Below are 16,948 nucleotides of genomic sequence, written 5' to 3'. Positions count from 1 at the left end.
CGACCTTTCTCCATCCTTTTCTCCATTTTCTCCAGGTTTTTCCAGGGCGAACGTCGAACCCGGGGGCATCGGAGAAAAAGTGGATCCGGTCGTCGATCGTCTCGCACGGGGGTCATCGTCGTCGCGGTTTCTCCTAGCCTCCTTGCACTTCCGGGTCCCTCGGTTCTACGCGCCTCTCACTTTCCGTCTATCGCATTCTCTAATCTCTCGTGCGTGTCGTCAACGTTCCAGAGTTCCTACATCCGCTTCGATTCTCGGTCTTTTCATGCCAACCTCTTTTGTTCGTACTGTTAATACTGTCGTTTTGTTTTTTTTTTTTTCTTTTTCGCGTTTTGTTTTAGAGAGCCGTACCTTCACACCTCTTCCATATCGAGACGAGTCGACGGTTCTTCCGAGCGCATCCGGTCGCGTGCCTCTCTTCGAATATTCTTCCAGCACGATAATGATCCTCCTCCTCTTCCCTCAGTCCTCGTCTTCCTCGAGATCTCCCCGATTCGAGCCCCGTTCCGCGCGCGCTTCCGGCGTTCTTGACCTTTTCTGACGGATGAAGCCGCGCGCGGGGCGCCTCTCTCGCGAACGATTTCGTGCCACCTCAACCTTCTGCTGTCTGGGGTACTGTGACGTTTAACCCCTTGGGCAAGGGAGTTTGAGACAGAGATATTTAATTCCACAGAAATTTGAAGGAACAAAATTTGTGATATATAGGGTGATCCTCTGAGTAGGGGATTGAAAGGAGTGTCCTCGTGAAGACATTGTAAGGAGACTCTATTGTGACGTAGGAGGCCCACAGTGTCTTTGAGTCTCCAAGCGAGAGGATCACCCTGTATAAACTACTGTGCTTTGAGTTATGTATTTTAATATTCCAAAGTGGGATACAAAATATTCCACTGTACTTAAAAATTCTACTAAAAAAGAGAAGAAAAAAATGAGACACTTTTTATCCCATTAGGTCCCAAAGAACTAAACACCTCGAGTATTCTATTTTATGAGATAATTGAACCCCGTCGAAATCCCGAAAGTCACATATTTTTTGAGAATTGAGGACTCGATGCAAAACTCTTTGATTTCAAATTTCTGTAGAAGCTACTCAGGATTTAATAATAGATCTATGGTACACTGCACGATATCGTTCACTATAGGGAGTAACCCCGCTCGTTCCTCGTCTTGCAGAGCTCTTCGTGGCACGCCAATCGACTAGCAAACGATCGTGGAGGGTACAACGATCGCGTAATACAGCCAGCAGTGTATCACAAGAGCCGACAGAGAGCAGGAAAACGACACAGAGAAAACACGGTGAGAACACGGTAGAGTACACGGTTTTGCAACGGCCTTGAAAACACATTACGTGTGAAGAAGGTAGTACACGTGGCATGCAAACGGTGACAAGTCTTCTAAATACGTTATCGAGCGTGTCAATCAAGCTTTAAGGTGGCCTCTTGGCGTCGAGCAAGGATGGTCACGTATGTGTCAACTCCTTCACAAATTCCAACACTAAAAGAAATATAGAATTTCAACAAATCTCTAATTTTCTACGTCTCTACTTCTCTATCAGCCACTTTATGGGGTCGTTGCTCGACGCCAGATGACCGTATCTACCGGGTTACAAAATCGTTTCCGGGCTTCTTATTGTCACTGTTATTCACTGAAAGCTAAACGCCACTAATCAAGACCAAAAAAGCCTACTGCATGCACTTTCTCCCACGAAAATACACGTCCGTGATCGTTGGACTTTTATCTCCCCCGCGATGATCGCGTGACGGGTGTTAAATTGTTTCACGTGACCTAGCGCTCTCGTTTCGATCGCCGAAACGATGGGGACTAATTCTCGTGCACGTATCTTGGACGAGGAACGCTCGACGACTGTCGATCTGCGTGCAAAAAAGCGTGACGAAATCGCTCGGATACGGATCGGAAGGGCGAAAAGCATCGAGTGTTTGAAAGGTCGTTTATGACCTCTCTCAACCGTCTTCCGCGTGGGACACCCAGCGAGGGCGATTTCGAGGGTGCAAGAATGACAGAGAATAAACGATAAAATATAGAAAATTAAGGTAACAGAAGAATGGGAAGAATCTGAATGAAAATAGGGGCCTGATGACTCTGTGAACACACGAAAGTAAAATGGAATAAACGAGTCGACTCGTTGAGACTTTCGCCAACATTTAAAGGAGAGGATGAATCGTAGTAAAAAGAGAATAAAAGAGGAAGATACAGAACTGAATCGTAGAGACTCGATAGAGGAGACGAACAATGCATGCCACGGTAACTGAAACGCGAGATGGGCATTGATAATTCTTCGTTTTTTGATAAAGTAGAAAAGTTCTTCTTTATTGCCCGAACAGACACATATTGGATCACCGAGGGTTCTCCTAAGGAACAGTGACAATACCCTGTCGCACGCGGACGTGGATTACTTCATTGAGATCTTGACAATGAACAGATGCGATTGGGTAGTCTAAATCGTATTATCTATTATACGAGCTGGAAATGGAATGCTCAATCCCCCAGTGGCAAGATCTCAATTACTCTCATATAGAGATCAGATCCTAGGAGATCGTTTTTCGCTAGACTCGCGAATCGAGAAACCTCCATCGCGCGATCTCGTCTCTTCCAGGAGATTATACCGTTTCTTTTCAATATCGTGTCGCTTTTCTCTTTGTCTGCAGGCTTCTCTCCTCTGCGATATCCTTTACAATACATTCTTCTGCTCTTTATACGTGCGTCTTCTTCCTGTTTTCCCATCCGTTCGCTCGGATTCGTTTCCACGTCGCGCCTCGGTTCTCGTCACTCTTTGTCAGACTTAACAGAATCGAGTCTCGGAAGCGCAAAGTGTCGCATCGCGCGAGGATCCGCTTGTTTGAACGACGCCAGGAAAGTACACGACTCGACGCGAAACTCTCCTTCGGGGATGCTTCACTTTGCCTTCGAGACGGATACAAGTGGAATGCGCGCTTCGAGAACGGACTATAAACTTGTAAATTCGTTACGCATGCGTGTAATACTGTTACTCTAAGTTAGGCTCTATGGCACCGTTTGTTGCGTCGGTTCGATGATCCTGCAAATTCTGTACTATTGGAACGAGTGACTGTTTCAGTAAATGGGAGAGTAGATTGACTATAGCGACTTACTGCAGTGGTAAGTGGGATCAAAATGCGATCACTTAAGTGAATGGACTTTGATATTGTATGGATGCAGATCTGTCTGAGATTATGAATGATGGTTGTGTCAGTCAGTTTATAGTCGCTTGATATATAGTCTCTTTGTGATCACTGTAAAGTAAGCTGAGAAATAATTGACAGTCATCAGATACGAATTTTATAGTCACTCTGTAGTCAAAGTATTGTGACCCTATAGTCAAAGTACAGTCACTCTATAATCCAAGTATAGTCACTGTGCATTGATTTCAATCACCCAACCATCATTCTGTGATCTCATCCCCGTCAGTTCGTAATCACAGCACAGTCAGGACAGTTAGATTAAAGTTACCATGCAGACCCAATGATGTATCGCAAGGTACATCATTCTACAGTGAATCGAACTCCAGTGATCGAACTTTGACTGAATACTAATCCCCCTCGAAGTCCTTACAAATGCGTCAGCCATCGATCGTCGACCATTTGCAGGATCACGAACAAATGGCACAGGAAATGGAATTCTCGACGTTACTACGCTAACACTATGTCTAGTAGGTAACTCTTACAATCACTAGAAACAATACCCTGCATCAGTTCGTTAGTAAAATGTCACGACGACAATAGATGTAATATATATATATATATGTATATAAAAAAAAAGGAATGCACGGCTTTGTAAAGTTCAATGGAATGTCATCCCTACCGAATACCTACGTCTACGCGATCGCTTTGTCGGTAAAATACTTTCGAATACCCTGTATTTCCATTAAAAGTAACGTTACGAGCTAAATGTCGACGGATGCACGCGTGGACACATTTGGCGAGGTTTCGAACTAGGCTAAATCCCGCGGAATACTGGAATAAAAACAGTCGTGTTCTTTGGATGTCTATCCCTATGCACTTGGAATCCACGCTGCAGTTTCCTTCGCGTTGCAACCGTCTCGCGATCAGGAATCATCGATTCTCCTAAAAACTAGAGGTTCGCTCTGTCTCGTGCCGACCTACCACTGACCGATAGAAGCTACTCGCTGTTCCCGCTGGCTCTAAATCGCCATCGATTAATTAACAAAGTCCTCCCCCTATCCCAGGGAACGTTACCCTTAGAAAACTGAAGAACTCCGATGTTCTGCGTACACCTAAAAGAAAAGCACGAACTCTAGGTGTCTTCTACTTAAAAAACAGAGGCTTTCTAGACTCTCTTTGACAATTTCACGCATGGTTCATGATCTCGTCGGGCGCAATTACCCCTCCTGGTAGCCTCAACGATCTACCCGTCTAGCGTGAACCAGGGGTTGGCTCTACTCCGACCGCGGAAAAGAGCGGAAGGGAGGCTGAGTTCACGCGCGCGGTCGCGTGTGTGTGTGTATGTGAGACGTGGGATATCTGGAACCTGGTGCGAGCTCTCCCTCGCCGAGGGGAGGCAGACAAATGAAAAGAAAGAAACGAAAACAAGATAGAAGAGTGTAGACAGTACTCGCGAGTTGGTTGAACGACGAGCAATTAGTTGTAGGTAAATAAAGTCTGTACACCCACCTTGCTTTTGCTGGAATCATCGAAAACCCTAAAAGAAAAGGCTGGGCGGAGCGTAGGGGGGAACGGTGGCCTGTTTCGCGAGGACCATCTAAGGGTCAGTGCTAGACCTGTCGCACGAAGGTAGAAACGAGACGATGGTTTCTACATTGAAACGTGCCACGAGCGAGTCGGTTCGATCCTCTGGAAACGTCTCGATCGATTATTCACGACGGAGAGCGGAGAAAATTTGTGAACCGAAGTCGACCCGACTCGCCCCGTCGGGCACGGCACTTTCGATCAAATTTTCATCGTGAAAAATTCGCTGTCATTGACGGAAATAAAAAAAAAAAAAAGATATAAAAAAATAAAGAAAATATAGAAGATAGAAGAGAGATCGTGGATCGAGAAGAGACTGCTCTCTCGATCACGATTCGCGTGACTCTCTATACTCGTGGCTGTCTTTTTTGTTGGCTTGGTCGTGGTGTGTTGGCGGCTGTTGGGAAGAAACAAACGAAAATTTCAACTCTTTTTTTGTCTAATCGTGCCTCTCGCGGACACTGCGAGCGGACGAGCGTCGATCCGACGATTGTCTCTTTTTCTCTCTCGTCATCAGTCGTCGCCTTTGGCCGATCATCGCCTTCAGGAGAACCCGTGGCAATTCTCACGGATCTCGAAGTAGAGATTCAGCAGTGCCGATTCGGGCACGTCGTGGAAGCACCTACCCTCTGGCCATTGTACGCACACTGAAACAGAAAATTCACCTTTGCGTTAGCACAGCTTTTAAGTCGCTACGAAACAGAAAACATCGTTAACATATATAAGTTACTAATTTTTAGAGATTCAAATTTTCAAATATTCAAATCCTTTTAAATATTCAAGCTTTCAGAAATATTCAAATCTTCAAAGTACTAAATCTCCCTAGTACTTTAACTAGCTACACTTCGTCCTACTGGCTAAAACAGCAACGAAGCTCGATATAATTACATCAGCTGCCTCCCATGCATTTCAAATCAGAATCCACTATCTCTCCTATCGCAACATCCCACGTTATTTCGCGCAAAACATTTCCAAGTTCCATCGAGGCCGTAATAAACCACCTAGGAAACAAGTTACAGACGCCTAAGCCTGATTGCCATCGACACACTTTCGATATCCAATTACTCGACAGTCGCTCCAGTTGTCGCTTCATCAGCAGCCACGACTAATAGGATAATTCCAGGGAGCAGTGATTGTAATTATCTCGTCATAATTGGTCGTGGATCGAACGAACGAATGAGAAGTATGTGTATCAAAGGTTAGTCGAAAACGTAGGGAGCTCTCGTTGGAAAATCTTGTTACTAAAGACGAACGTCGACAGAAGCTCTCTCGGAGTTTCGCTTCTAAAGAAGGGAACGAGGTACAAGAGGATTTCTCGCTCCTTTGTGGCGAGATGCTGATCGATTGCCTTTTATTTCAGAAGGGACTCAAAGGATACCGATGCAGACGGCCAAGTGTGTTTTCTCACGAAAGAGGGATTCCCTATGGCGATCCTTCGCGAGGAGAAGCATTGGCGGGGCAATAAATTATCGTCGTGCCGATATCAGCGCGAGACTCGAGATGGAACGTCGCGCTTTGGTCGAAGCATTCGTCTTGTTGCGAATAAATCTTTCTCTGTCTTACACTTTTCCTTCCTTGTTTCTGTTTCTCGCTATCAGAGTGTGAGACAAAGTTTGTGGGAGAGGAGACAAGTTACTTTGATCTTGAAGCTGTTAACTGATTAACTTATCGTGGGAGTTTAAAAATATTATAAATTAAATTCTCTGAAACCTACCCATGGTTTTTCCATATTGAATACGAGAAGAGTCACTTTCAACTGCAGCAAGAAGTCACTTACATTTACACTAATACTCACACTCGCATAACTTTTGTTTCACACACCTGTCACAACATACGACACTTGACTGCAAGAAGGTCGAACACAGACTGACCCAAAACTCCAGGTAAAATCTCTTTCTCCCACCACGGGCCACTTTTGGATTCTATAGAAGTGGGGCATTTCGTCTCTACCTGGGCCCTTCCACGCTCCTTGGTGGCACCTTTGCGCCAATGTTTATATTAATTAAATATAAAACTGCGTGAACTGTATTAAAACTGTTGTATTAAATAATTTACGAATAAAGCAGAAATTTCTAATAAAATCGTTCAATTCTATTTTTATTCCCTGCATCAGAATCTAAATTTCCTCGAAAACCTGAATATCCTCAGACCAAGAAATCTCCATAAATCATTAAATTTATGTGATTATGAATATTTTATAAAATTGCACCCCTAAAATTCAGAACGAGCTGGAAACGTAATTTATCGACCACGATGCCACCCCTTCGCGTGCTCTCCCACGCAATTCATCGAACGAGGGAAACGAATTTCTAAATTAATTTATAGCGGCCAATCACTGTGAATAAACGGGCCGAAATAAAGTTTAATCGAATCGATTCTTCTGTCCCCGACAAAGTTCCGTTTCACGAGTCGCTCACCTATAAAAGACACTATAGAAATTAATGTAAAACTCTATGTACACTCATCCATCGACTTTTTCATGAATACGAGAACGATCGAGATTTATCGTCATAGTCGAAACAGAAACTCTAACCCCCGAGGATAAATTACCCGAAACTCCGTATTTCGCTGGGCCATTTCAATCGCCATTTGTGATCCGACTCCCACGCTCGTGATAATGGAATTTCAAATAAAAACGACGAGTTGGACACCTGCATCCCCTCTCTACCTATAGATATTAGCTTCGCATAGGCAGTTTTATTGGACACTGCACTTGGAAGCTCCAAAATTCAATTTTTCGTTATTAACTCTCAATCATAGAGTTGCTGTATTAAAAGCTATGAAAGCTAATATACAAAACTGAATAGAAAACTATTACTCTCACCGTTCTAGTAAAAAAATGAAATACAATATATCCCATAATGTAAACTGCTCAATATTTTCTAATGGTCCAATAACCATCTGTCCTCGCTGATCTCGAGCACAGAGCAAAATTCTCCTAATCATCGTTGTCGCTTCTGCCGCCTCCCCCAGCAGCTGCAGCTCAAAGCTCGCGTCTAGGAGGAGCCAGGAAACGCGACATTAATGGACAGTGATTTACATGCTCGTAATGGGTTGCGATTTCAGGATGGCCAGCTTTGACGGACGAACGTCGGTCGGATGGATTGATCGCGGGATCGCGTGCCAGCTGGCTGTATCTCTGTAATGAAACGGAAGGTGGCGGATTATTCGTCCAACCTTAACCCTTCCTGGACGATTCGCCTTCGTTCAAGCTCTGAAACATCGGACCTCGGAGCTGGACACGCTATCCGATGTCAGTGGAATCTGCTGCATATCTGTGTCTAATTTAAATCTCAATTCCCTCGCTGCTGATAAGCAATGCACGTGCCGCGATCTTCCATGAGCTCTGAGGGATGTTTAACGTGACACGGATTCCAGATCGTCGAAATCTGGGGTAATCGGGGGGCATAGTCTTGTGGGGTTTGTTTTAATTGCTGCCTTACTATGTTGTGTGTCAGTGGAAATCAAGAAATTTTTTATTGACAGTTAGGATAAGAGCTCTATGGCTGCTCAAGCATTCTCTAAGTAGAATATATATATAATTTGTCAGACACATGGTAAGTAGAATTTTTCTTAAAATTCTGACGAGTAGAATGACCAAGTGATTGGTCAGACACCCTGTAAGTGGAATTTTCTTAATACTCTAATAAGAAGAATGATCAGGTAACTGGACAGACACTCGATAAGTGGAATGTATCCTACAACTCTAACAAGTAGAATGACCAGGTAATTGGTCAGACATTCAATAAGTAGAGTCTGCCTTATACCTCTGACAAGTGGTGACTGATCAGACACTCAGTAAGTAAGCACACAGTTTCCTTGATAAAAATTGATATTATTTTTAATGTTAATATCAATGTTAACGAGACTAAAATTGAAATACGAGTGATGTGATCACCGAAGGATTGAATAAAACGTGAAACTCACGTTCTTAGATTCCCAGTTTCCAAATGGAAGTGTTATCAGAGCAATCGCGCCTCTAATTCAAATCGCCCCTGACTAAGGCTATCTTTACTTCCCATTTGTCAGTGAAAGGCATTCCGAATCGAAATTCTTCGAACCAATTTAATGGAAGGTAGATGCACTCCTCTGCAATTGAAACTGCTGTGCTTCGATTTGGCTTAATCTATTCAAGAGCATCCCCGCTTCAAGATATTTCCGGATTAGTTCCATTAGGGAAATGCAGAGTCTCCCATTTCTACTCTCACCAGACTAAGATTTATGTATCTTACCCGTTCAAAATATCATCCACAGACGTCTGAAAATTGTGCAGAATTTATTCAGCAAAACATTCACTTCAGGCACCTCTTTAACGCTCCCCTTTCTACAAATTCTTACATCCCCCACTGTCTCTTGTCCATAACGAAACAGTCTCTACTGGAATTTAAGTGAAGGAACCTAGACAAACCATCCAAAACCAGGAATCCTCGTCTCTCGTATCCCTTACGTGTGGCGAAACCTGCTCCTTTAAAATTACACGAAACAGCCTCGCGCAAACAAGGGCCGAGGGTGGATGCATTCAGGAGAGCCACAGGGTTTGTTTTCACGAGGGTGCGTGTGTTCCCCTACGCCGCTGTAAATCTCCCGTCCAGAGCAGAAAACGCTGCAGAGTAACGCTGGATGTTGCTTCGAATGAAACATTCACGGGAAGGAAAAGACGAGACAGCTCGCGCTGGAGAAATCCATTTCGCGGAATCGATGAGACGGAAGAATCTATGGTCTTCACTGCGGACGAAACAGGGGTGGAATTCCCGAGTCAATCTTCCGAGGATGTTCCCGCGATTCGCGGCGAGTCGCGTGTCGCCTTTGGGACGCGTCCCGCCCTCCATTTGCGAAATTGTTTCGCCACGGAGAGGGGTCCCCTCTTCGAGGCGTGATCGCGAAATGCTGATGCCTAAGGGCGAGGAGATCTGATAGGGGGTTGGAAAGGGGTTGCAGGGGGTGATCGCGACGAATTTTGTTAATTGGAAACTGTGGGTATCGATGGAGGTACTGAGTCACGAATCAGTGCAGAAGGGTTATTAACGAGGTCCTATGACCCGTATATGGGTCAGGGCAATTCGAGTGATGGACTCTGAAGATTTACTCCTCGGTTTTTGGTGAAATGTGGAAGCTAGAAATAGATTCTGAAATAGATTCTGACTGTCTTCAATATTTTATGCTCTAGAAAACTTCTAAGTTTTGTCACTGTCAAGTATCTTTATACCTTTTATATTTGATACGAGAGCAACAAGAGCTTCGACGAGTCCAAGAATAGAATTTCTGTGGAATATTCAAGCAAGACAGTTTCCTGATGCGCCCTCGAGACATTCTCGCGAGTAGGTCGTCGTTTTTGGCGTGAAGGGTATGAACTATCGAGCTATGGAATCTCGAGGATTCCACTACACTAATTTTACGATAACAATTATGCATTTTCGTCTCGCGAATTTTTCGTCACATTTGTTTCATTACAGTAATTGGACGATTGACTAAACTTCAATTTAAATTAACAATCATGATATTCTAGGGATTTTATTTTATCTCCCGCATGTTTTGACTGATATTGTATGCAGCGCTGCATTGAGATGCAACAGGAAGGGGTTAACGCGAAAACCAGCCGCGAAGATTACGTGAAAATTGAATTTACGAGTGCGTGTAAATATTTTTAAGTGGATTATGGCACACCGTGATGGGGAATCTGGTGGGTCGCGATAACGATCGGGCAAATTACGCCGCAACGAGAGATCAGAACCAGCTGAATCGCCCCGTCGTTTCATTTACTGTAAAGCACGGGTCTCCATCGCGCGGTAGAATGGAAAATTTAATTAATTCGGGCATCGTCTAATTTCTCCGTAATAACAGATAACGTAGCCGCCACAATTTCATCGGTATTACCCTAGGGCCCTGTGGTAATTTCCATATCAACGAATTACGTTTTATTTTTTAGCCTGGATAATCCATGACCACGTTCCCCTTTGGTAATTAAAAAAAAAGATGCCTCTAACTGTTCAGTACCTGTCTTATATTGTGCTGTACAAAAGAATCGTGAATACTATCTCTGCGAAGTCTACTAATTTCTATTAAATCTCGATGGAAGTGTAGAATATATGTCATTTCTATAATGAAAATTTATGGATTATCTATGGAATCGACTATTAAGAGGTGGTGACTTCGCGATGCATTCCAGTAATGCATCGAGCGTTCTGAATCACCTTTAATCTCGCCGTGTGTGGGTCAGCCATGGCATTAGTTCGCAGATAATTGTACGACCCGAATGCTAGGCTGAATTTCGCCGACAGATGTGGTCGCCAAGGAATTGGACCTGATCGATCGAGATGCTAGCGTTTGATACTTGACGACATGGGTGGATGTGATTTTGACTGACGTGTATCATCCTGGGATGGGTCACTGGATGTCACAGGTGCTTAAGCTGTGATACAAGGGTGGATCAATGTATCTCTGGAATGGGACAACTGCGAAACCAACACAATTCTGATATTATATCCCTCTTCGAAAAATTGATATGCAATCAGGTTCCAATTAGAATCAGGTGGACATCAATACAGAGTTTCAGGAATTAGAAAGCAAAATTGAGAACTAGTACAAAGTATATGTTGAATAAATGGAAATTTGGCAACTTGTCAAGACGTCACTAAAACCGATGATTCAGGAGGTTCGATTCTGTCTATTGAAATGCATACATTTCGGCGTGGCTTCGAGAGCTCGTCTGTTCAAACAACGACGTGTCAATTAATTCTGATATGGACTAACGAATTCGCTTATAATTAGAAACATTTTCGTCGGTCGTGGTCGCGTTCGATTCAGGTTATTCGAACGGTCCGCGAGTTAGGAAACACTTGGCTCTTTGTTCCTCGAGTGGTGGATTATTTATAACCATGCCGACTATCGCCGCTCTGGGAGGCGAATTCCGATTAATCGATGAACGAATATGTTTGAACGCATTGAAATTGCTCGTAGTTACCAATATGGTATTGTCCACATGATGGAAGAGCTGGTCCACTCTTGGGGATAGCAGTTAGTTGAATAGTGTAGCAATTTGAATGAACTTCAGTGAAGAAGACCGTGGCTGACTAGTGACTGTCATTTTCTACTTAGATTCACTACTGGGGACTATATCACTACAGAGTGATCACATTAACTTGAAACTCTCCGAGTGTTGGCAGCGTTTATTGTAAATCCTGTAACACTATAAGTGCTGCCAATACTCACTAGACTGTTCCCAGTTAAACTAATCACCCTGTATATGTATTTAAGAAAAATTCTTCAAATATAAATATATTTGACTTCCCTCAAAATTAAAATTCTATAATATATTCTGTCCTGCACACTTACGTTCACTCTAAAATATTCCTGCAACTGAAGGATATCCACAAGTAGTATGATAGAGTACTATTGGCTATCAGAGTCACGAAGAAACTCGCTATCTTCGAATTTCTCTCCAAGGAACTTTCGAAGCTCAGACCTGCTAGGTTTCGACGAGTACGTGGGCTCGTTCACGACAGTGTTGGCTCGCAACTGGCCGATCTGGTAATCCGGATTAAGTCACGATTTGAATGGGGTCGCGCAATGGAATCGTGATTAGATTTAGATTAAAGCCAATTGCTTGGACGATCGGATTAGAACGGGACTGCGCGATCCCCTTGGATTTTCAGCGATGAATTGTGCTCGATGGGCTTCCTGCTATCTGTTGATACGGGAACTACTGTATAAAACAAAGACAGACCGACGTTTGAAGGCAGGAAGTGCCTGCACAGTGCCTGACGTTAATGGTATACTCAGATACAAAAGGCATGGGTCAGAGCAATGTCTTCTTGCCACGATAATTAGAATTGGAGGAGGGAATTCGAGACAGTGTCTCATCGGATGATAACGTGGAACGTATTGTAGACTGCCACTAGATTTAATGAAGATAAACCAAAGGAGATTGAAATGAAGCGAATTTATAAATAATTGGAAATTGAAATACCCTTTTTGTAAGTAGATGTTATCAAATACTGAACCAGACGAGGGCAGTAGAAAATTCCGTCACTGGTCAGACCACCCTTATCGAAGAGAGTCATATTACCTATCAAATCTATGTTTACAGATATTGTTTCTATTACACGTGTTTCTTAATCACAGCTATTACACCATCTAATAATATTGAATTTTTCCCTGGAGCTAACAGAGTTAAAACAATTTTATAAAATAGTAAAAGTGCTCTTTCACCTACCGTTGGGTACCGTCGGTGGTTTTTTCGTCTGCACCCTCGCTGTCGCGTTGTTCACCTATCAAATCAAAAGCACAGCATTAGGCATCTTCCAACCATCTCCAAACAATACTAATGTTACTCTCTATATTCTCGAAATTCGTGCTAGCCCATATTACCACATCTTCATTATCAAGTTCCAGTTTCCCGAAAAATTCTCCCTTTTATTCTAAAAGGGATTCGCGGAAAAAATATGGGAACAGATTATACCCGACGCTGGATGCGCGGAAAATGCTGTTTCAAAAAAAAAAAAAAAAAATTTTGTTCGATTGAAGTGGGTGTGGAAAATTGCACCGAATGCTATATGGAAGTTGTCAGCGAAAAGCGAACTTCTCGATGATGTAGCACGTTTTTCGCGCGAGGAAAAAATAGGAGAATACGCGTCGGACCACAGGTTAGCCGTGTAAAAATCGAACAACGCCAATTTCGCGCGGGCCACGCACGAATCTCGTGATCGACGTGCGATCGAATTCGCGAACGCAATTTCTGCCTCTCAGTTTCCAGCTTCCATTCTGCCTGGGATTCTTGTTGCAAAATCGCGTCGCATGAATCACGATCGCTCGTGGATGCAAAAATGGTTGCAGCTGCACGTCGTGTCCCTGTTTCCTTTTTTACTGCAATTTGTTCGAACGAATATTCCCCTTAAAAAATCAAGGAAGACACGCGATATACTTTGCCAGGGTTCGCTCGACGTTCAGCTGCACGTTTCGCTTGAATTCAGATGTCCCTTCGTATCCGAGGCGATCCTCGATTCGCGAATCTGGCACTCGAAAATTGACCGAAAAGTGTGTTCTCGTTTGACACAAGCTGGAGTCGAAGGCTGTGCCAAATTCTGGAATCGAGGTCGTCGTTCTCTTCTGGAATCTCGTCTGAATTCAAGGAACGCTTAATATGTTACTCATCGAGGACGAAAGGGCAAAATCTCTGAGGGAATCGTTCGGATCCTTCAAAGATCTTACTGGATGAAACTCTTGGCCCTGAAGAGAATTACTATAGCGAGTTCAGTAACCGAGGAAGAATGATGTCTCTGTCGAAAGAATTATTCTCGAGTCAACTGAAATAAAAGAAGGTCGATTTCTCATTTTTCGGTTGTCTCCAGAGCCAAGAATCTAAACCTGAAATCGATTGCTCTTTTATTACGTCATATTTCAATCCCGCTATCCATATTTTTACCACTCAATTTTTACACGTAATATCTCTCAAAACTCTCTGATATCCAGGTCGCGAAAATTCCATTTGAAAAATTTCTATTATGCAGGAAGAGCAATCGATCTGAAACGCTTGAGCTTGAAAGCCGAGCGGAAGCGGAGCTTTCAACGAGAGTAGAGTGATCTCAGATCCCAAACATTCGAACAGAAAATGTTGTCTCGAAAAACAAGCGGTACAGAGGGGAAAGAAGCGTTCAGTGTCCTCGTCGAATGCTCCGCTTTCCTCGGGGCGATTTAAAAAAGAAAAGTGGAGAGGGAAAAAAAAGTCAAGAGACTGTTTTACCGTCGATTTCCGATTATTTCAATTTCGCGCGAGTACTTTCGTCGCTGGCTGGCTGAAAAGGAAGATGATATCTCGACAAGCCGACGCTTCTCTTTATCGGCGGGCCTTCCTCTCACCCTGCGCCACGCTTCCATCCTCCTACACCTCGCGATCGCCTCTGTTTTCTCTCTGCTTTCCATCCACCTCGCGAGGTTCACGGACACTGTCCCCTCGAGGCGGGGAAACGCACTCGAGACGATCGGCGTACACTACTTTCGAGCCTGCCTTTTAATTCACTTCTGCCACCCATGTTTCTTCTGCTGTCGTGCAAACATCTCGGATTTTTACCGCGAGAAGGTCACTTTCTGACGCAAGGAGATTTTTCTACGATTTTATCTTCAAGTTTAAGAACTTTCAAGAGAGTCCTACAACGTCACGTTTTCCTTTTCTGTGTTCTTATGATTTATTTAATTGAGAAACTTTTCCTCAATATTTGCTTCATTTGAAACCTGCAGATATAAATTTTAACGAGAGATCCTACAATGAAAGGAAAGGACAAAAATGAAGGACAATGAAATCGCATTTGAGGCTTCGAATCCAAGTGAATAAAATGTGTCTGACTCGTGAGAACTCATTCTACTGAAGCGGTGCACTCTCCAGGGCAGACACAACAATTTCAGTAGAATAAGTCCTCGCGAGTCAGGCAGCTTTCAAGCACATTTTAAAAATTAATCACTGGAAAAAGGAGTGTCAAATGCAATTTCCTTATTTTTTATTCTCCCTTTCTTTGATGTACAGAATGTCTCTAAAGGAACTACTGGATATAATTTAATATTTCCCGCGGATATCAGCGATGAGAAGATCAATGAGGTCTACGCAACAGGAATTATTCTCGCCTTCTAATGGTCAGATTACCCTCTTCTCATCCTCTATTCGCATTTATTTGTCTCGTCTTCCCGAGCGAGAACTGCGAGCCAATAGCGTCGATGGCTCGCTGGGCAATTTGCATTTTACGAGCCTGTTCCCGACAACGGGGTTTGTCGTCGGCGCTGCATCGTTCGCGTTATAGTTACGGTCGGATTAAACGAACATTGCTGCGCGTAACGAGCCATCATGTTCAATTCCCTGGCAGAAAATTAGACTTTCGAGGTGTCTAGGTTCGATTGAACCGTTATATTTTCCGCTGGCGACGAAATATGGGAGAACTGGAAACATGACAGAGTTTATCAAATTGGTCAAAAAAGGGTTCTTTCTTTAGTGTCTCAATACTTCATAACTGGAAAATTAGAGTGTTTGAATATCTGATAATTGGAAAATTCAAGTGTTTGAATATTTGATAATTGGAGAATTTGGAAAAGAATTGAATTTGAATTTTGAAAAATTTGAAAAAGAATTGAATTTGAATTTTGAAAAATTTGAAATATTTGAAAAAGAACTGAATTTGAATTTTGAAAAATCTGAAATATTTGAGAATTGGAGAATTGAAATACTTGTAAAGAGAAATGCCCAGAACTTCAAAAATTCAAAGAGATTTTATACAGGAATCTGAAATTCGAATTGGTGGAATAATACAGTATGCATAGGCTCTGTTCAAAATTGCAGACGAATCCGAAATTTCTGATCTCCCGCCAGGGAATCCATAAAAATGGAAAACTGCCTAATCCATTTGAGCGGAATTCACAGGCGGCTCCGATCGGCGGCTCCTCGCGGCTCGTCGTTAGCGGGGGCCGTTCCAATTTGCAAAACAATCGTGGCGCGAGGCGAAATTTGCATCGAGCCCAAGCACCGAACGAATACTTCCTCCGTCACTCGAGACGTCGATTAAATTCCTGGGATTTAATCCCACCAATTTGGGACAGCCGTCGTGCTCCAGCCATCGTGTACAAACGGTCCAACTGTCGCGAAATTCAAACGAGCTTCGATTCTGCGAGTTCGGCTCGCGAGATAATTCCGTACCTCTTGCGTCTATTTCGATGGAAATTCGGCACGTTCTATAAGGTCGCCTCCACAGCTCTAAAGAAATCGAATTTCGAGTCTGTGCCACGATGCCGCAGAGGGACGAAGATCGACGAACGATCGAACGACGGTTGATTCGTCAAACGATGACGTGGAATTACACTCGGGCACACGTATGGCAAACAAAGATTTCGAGGTTCATCCGCGCGCTCGTGTCCTCGTATTGTTTGTCGTACATTCACGTGGGCGAAGCAACGCGACAATCGATTCTGATAGCGTAGACGCGTCCTTTGTTTGCTTGCTTGTTTGTCGCAGCCAGATCCAATTCTCTCGTGTATCGAATTTTCGTCCCCGACAAGAAGATCCGCTGTGCTTCTCGCTGAGTTATTTGCTCTCCATTTACTCGCGCAGCGCTATAATCGGAGCGATATCTAGTGGTACCTCGAGGCTATTGTTGGGAAACACCCCCACTCACGTTTTATCACTCCCACTTTGATATTTGGCTATTCTCCGCGGTACTTGTTGAGGGTAGTTT

The 16,948-nt window shown here is 43.5% G+C and overlaps 1 protein-coding gene across 1 annotated transcript in view; it reads right to left on the bottom strand.

Moving 5' to 3' along the window:
- LOC143178638 (uncharacterized) overlaps nucleotides 1-16,948 on the bottom strand; it is a 262,313-nt gene that overhangs the window by 29,058 nt on the left and 216,307 nt on the right. The window contains exons 19-20 of the mRNA XM_076377419.1: nucleotides 12,952-13,006; nucleotides 5,366-5,386 (exon numbers count right to left, since the gene is read on the bottom strand). Coding sequence (XP_076233534.1) covers nucleotides 5,366-5,386; nucleotides 12,952-13,006 — 76 coding nt within the window. The remainder of the gene's footprint in view (nucleotides 1-5,365; nucleotides 5,387-12,951; nucleotides 13,007-16,948) is intronic.

Source organism: Calliopsis andreniformis, chromosome 4, assembly GCF_051401765.1.
Source record: "Calliopsis andreniformis isolate RMS-2024a chromosome 4, iyCalAndr_principal, whole genome shotgun sequence".
Lineage (NCBI taxonomy): Eukaryota > Metazoa > Arthropoda > Insecta > Hymenoptera > Andrenidae > Calliopsis > Calliopsis andreniformis.
Note: the sequence above shows the minus strand (reverse complement) of the source record. Positions and strands in the feature narration are given on the sequence as shown.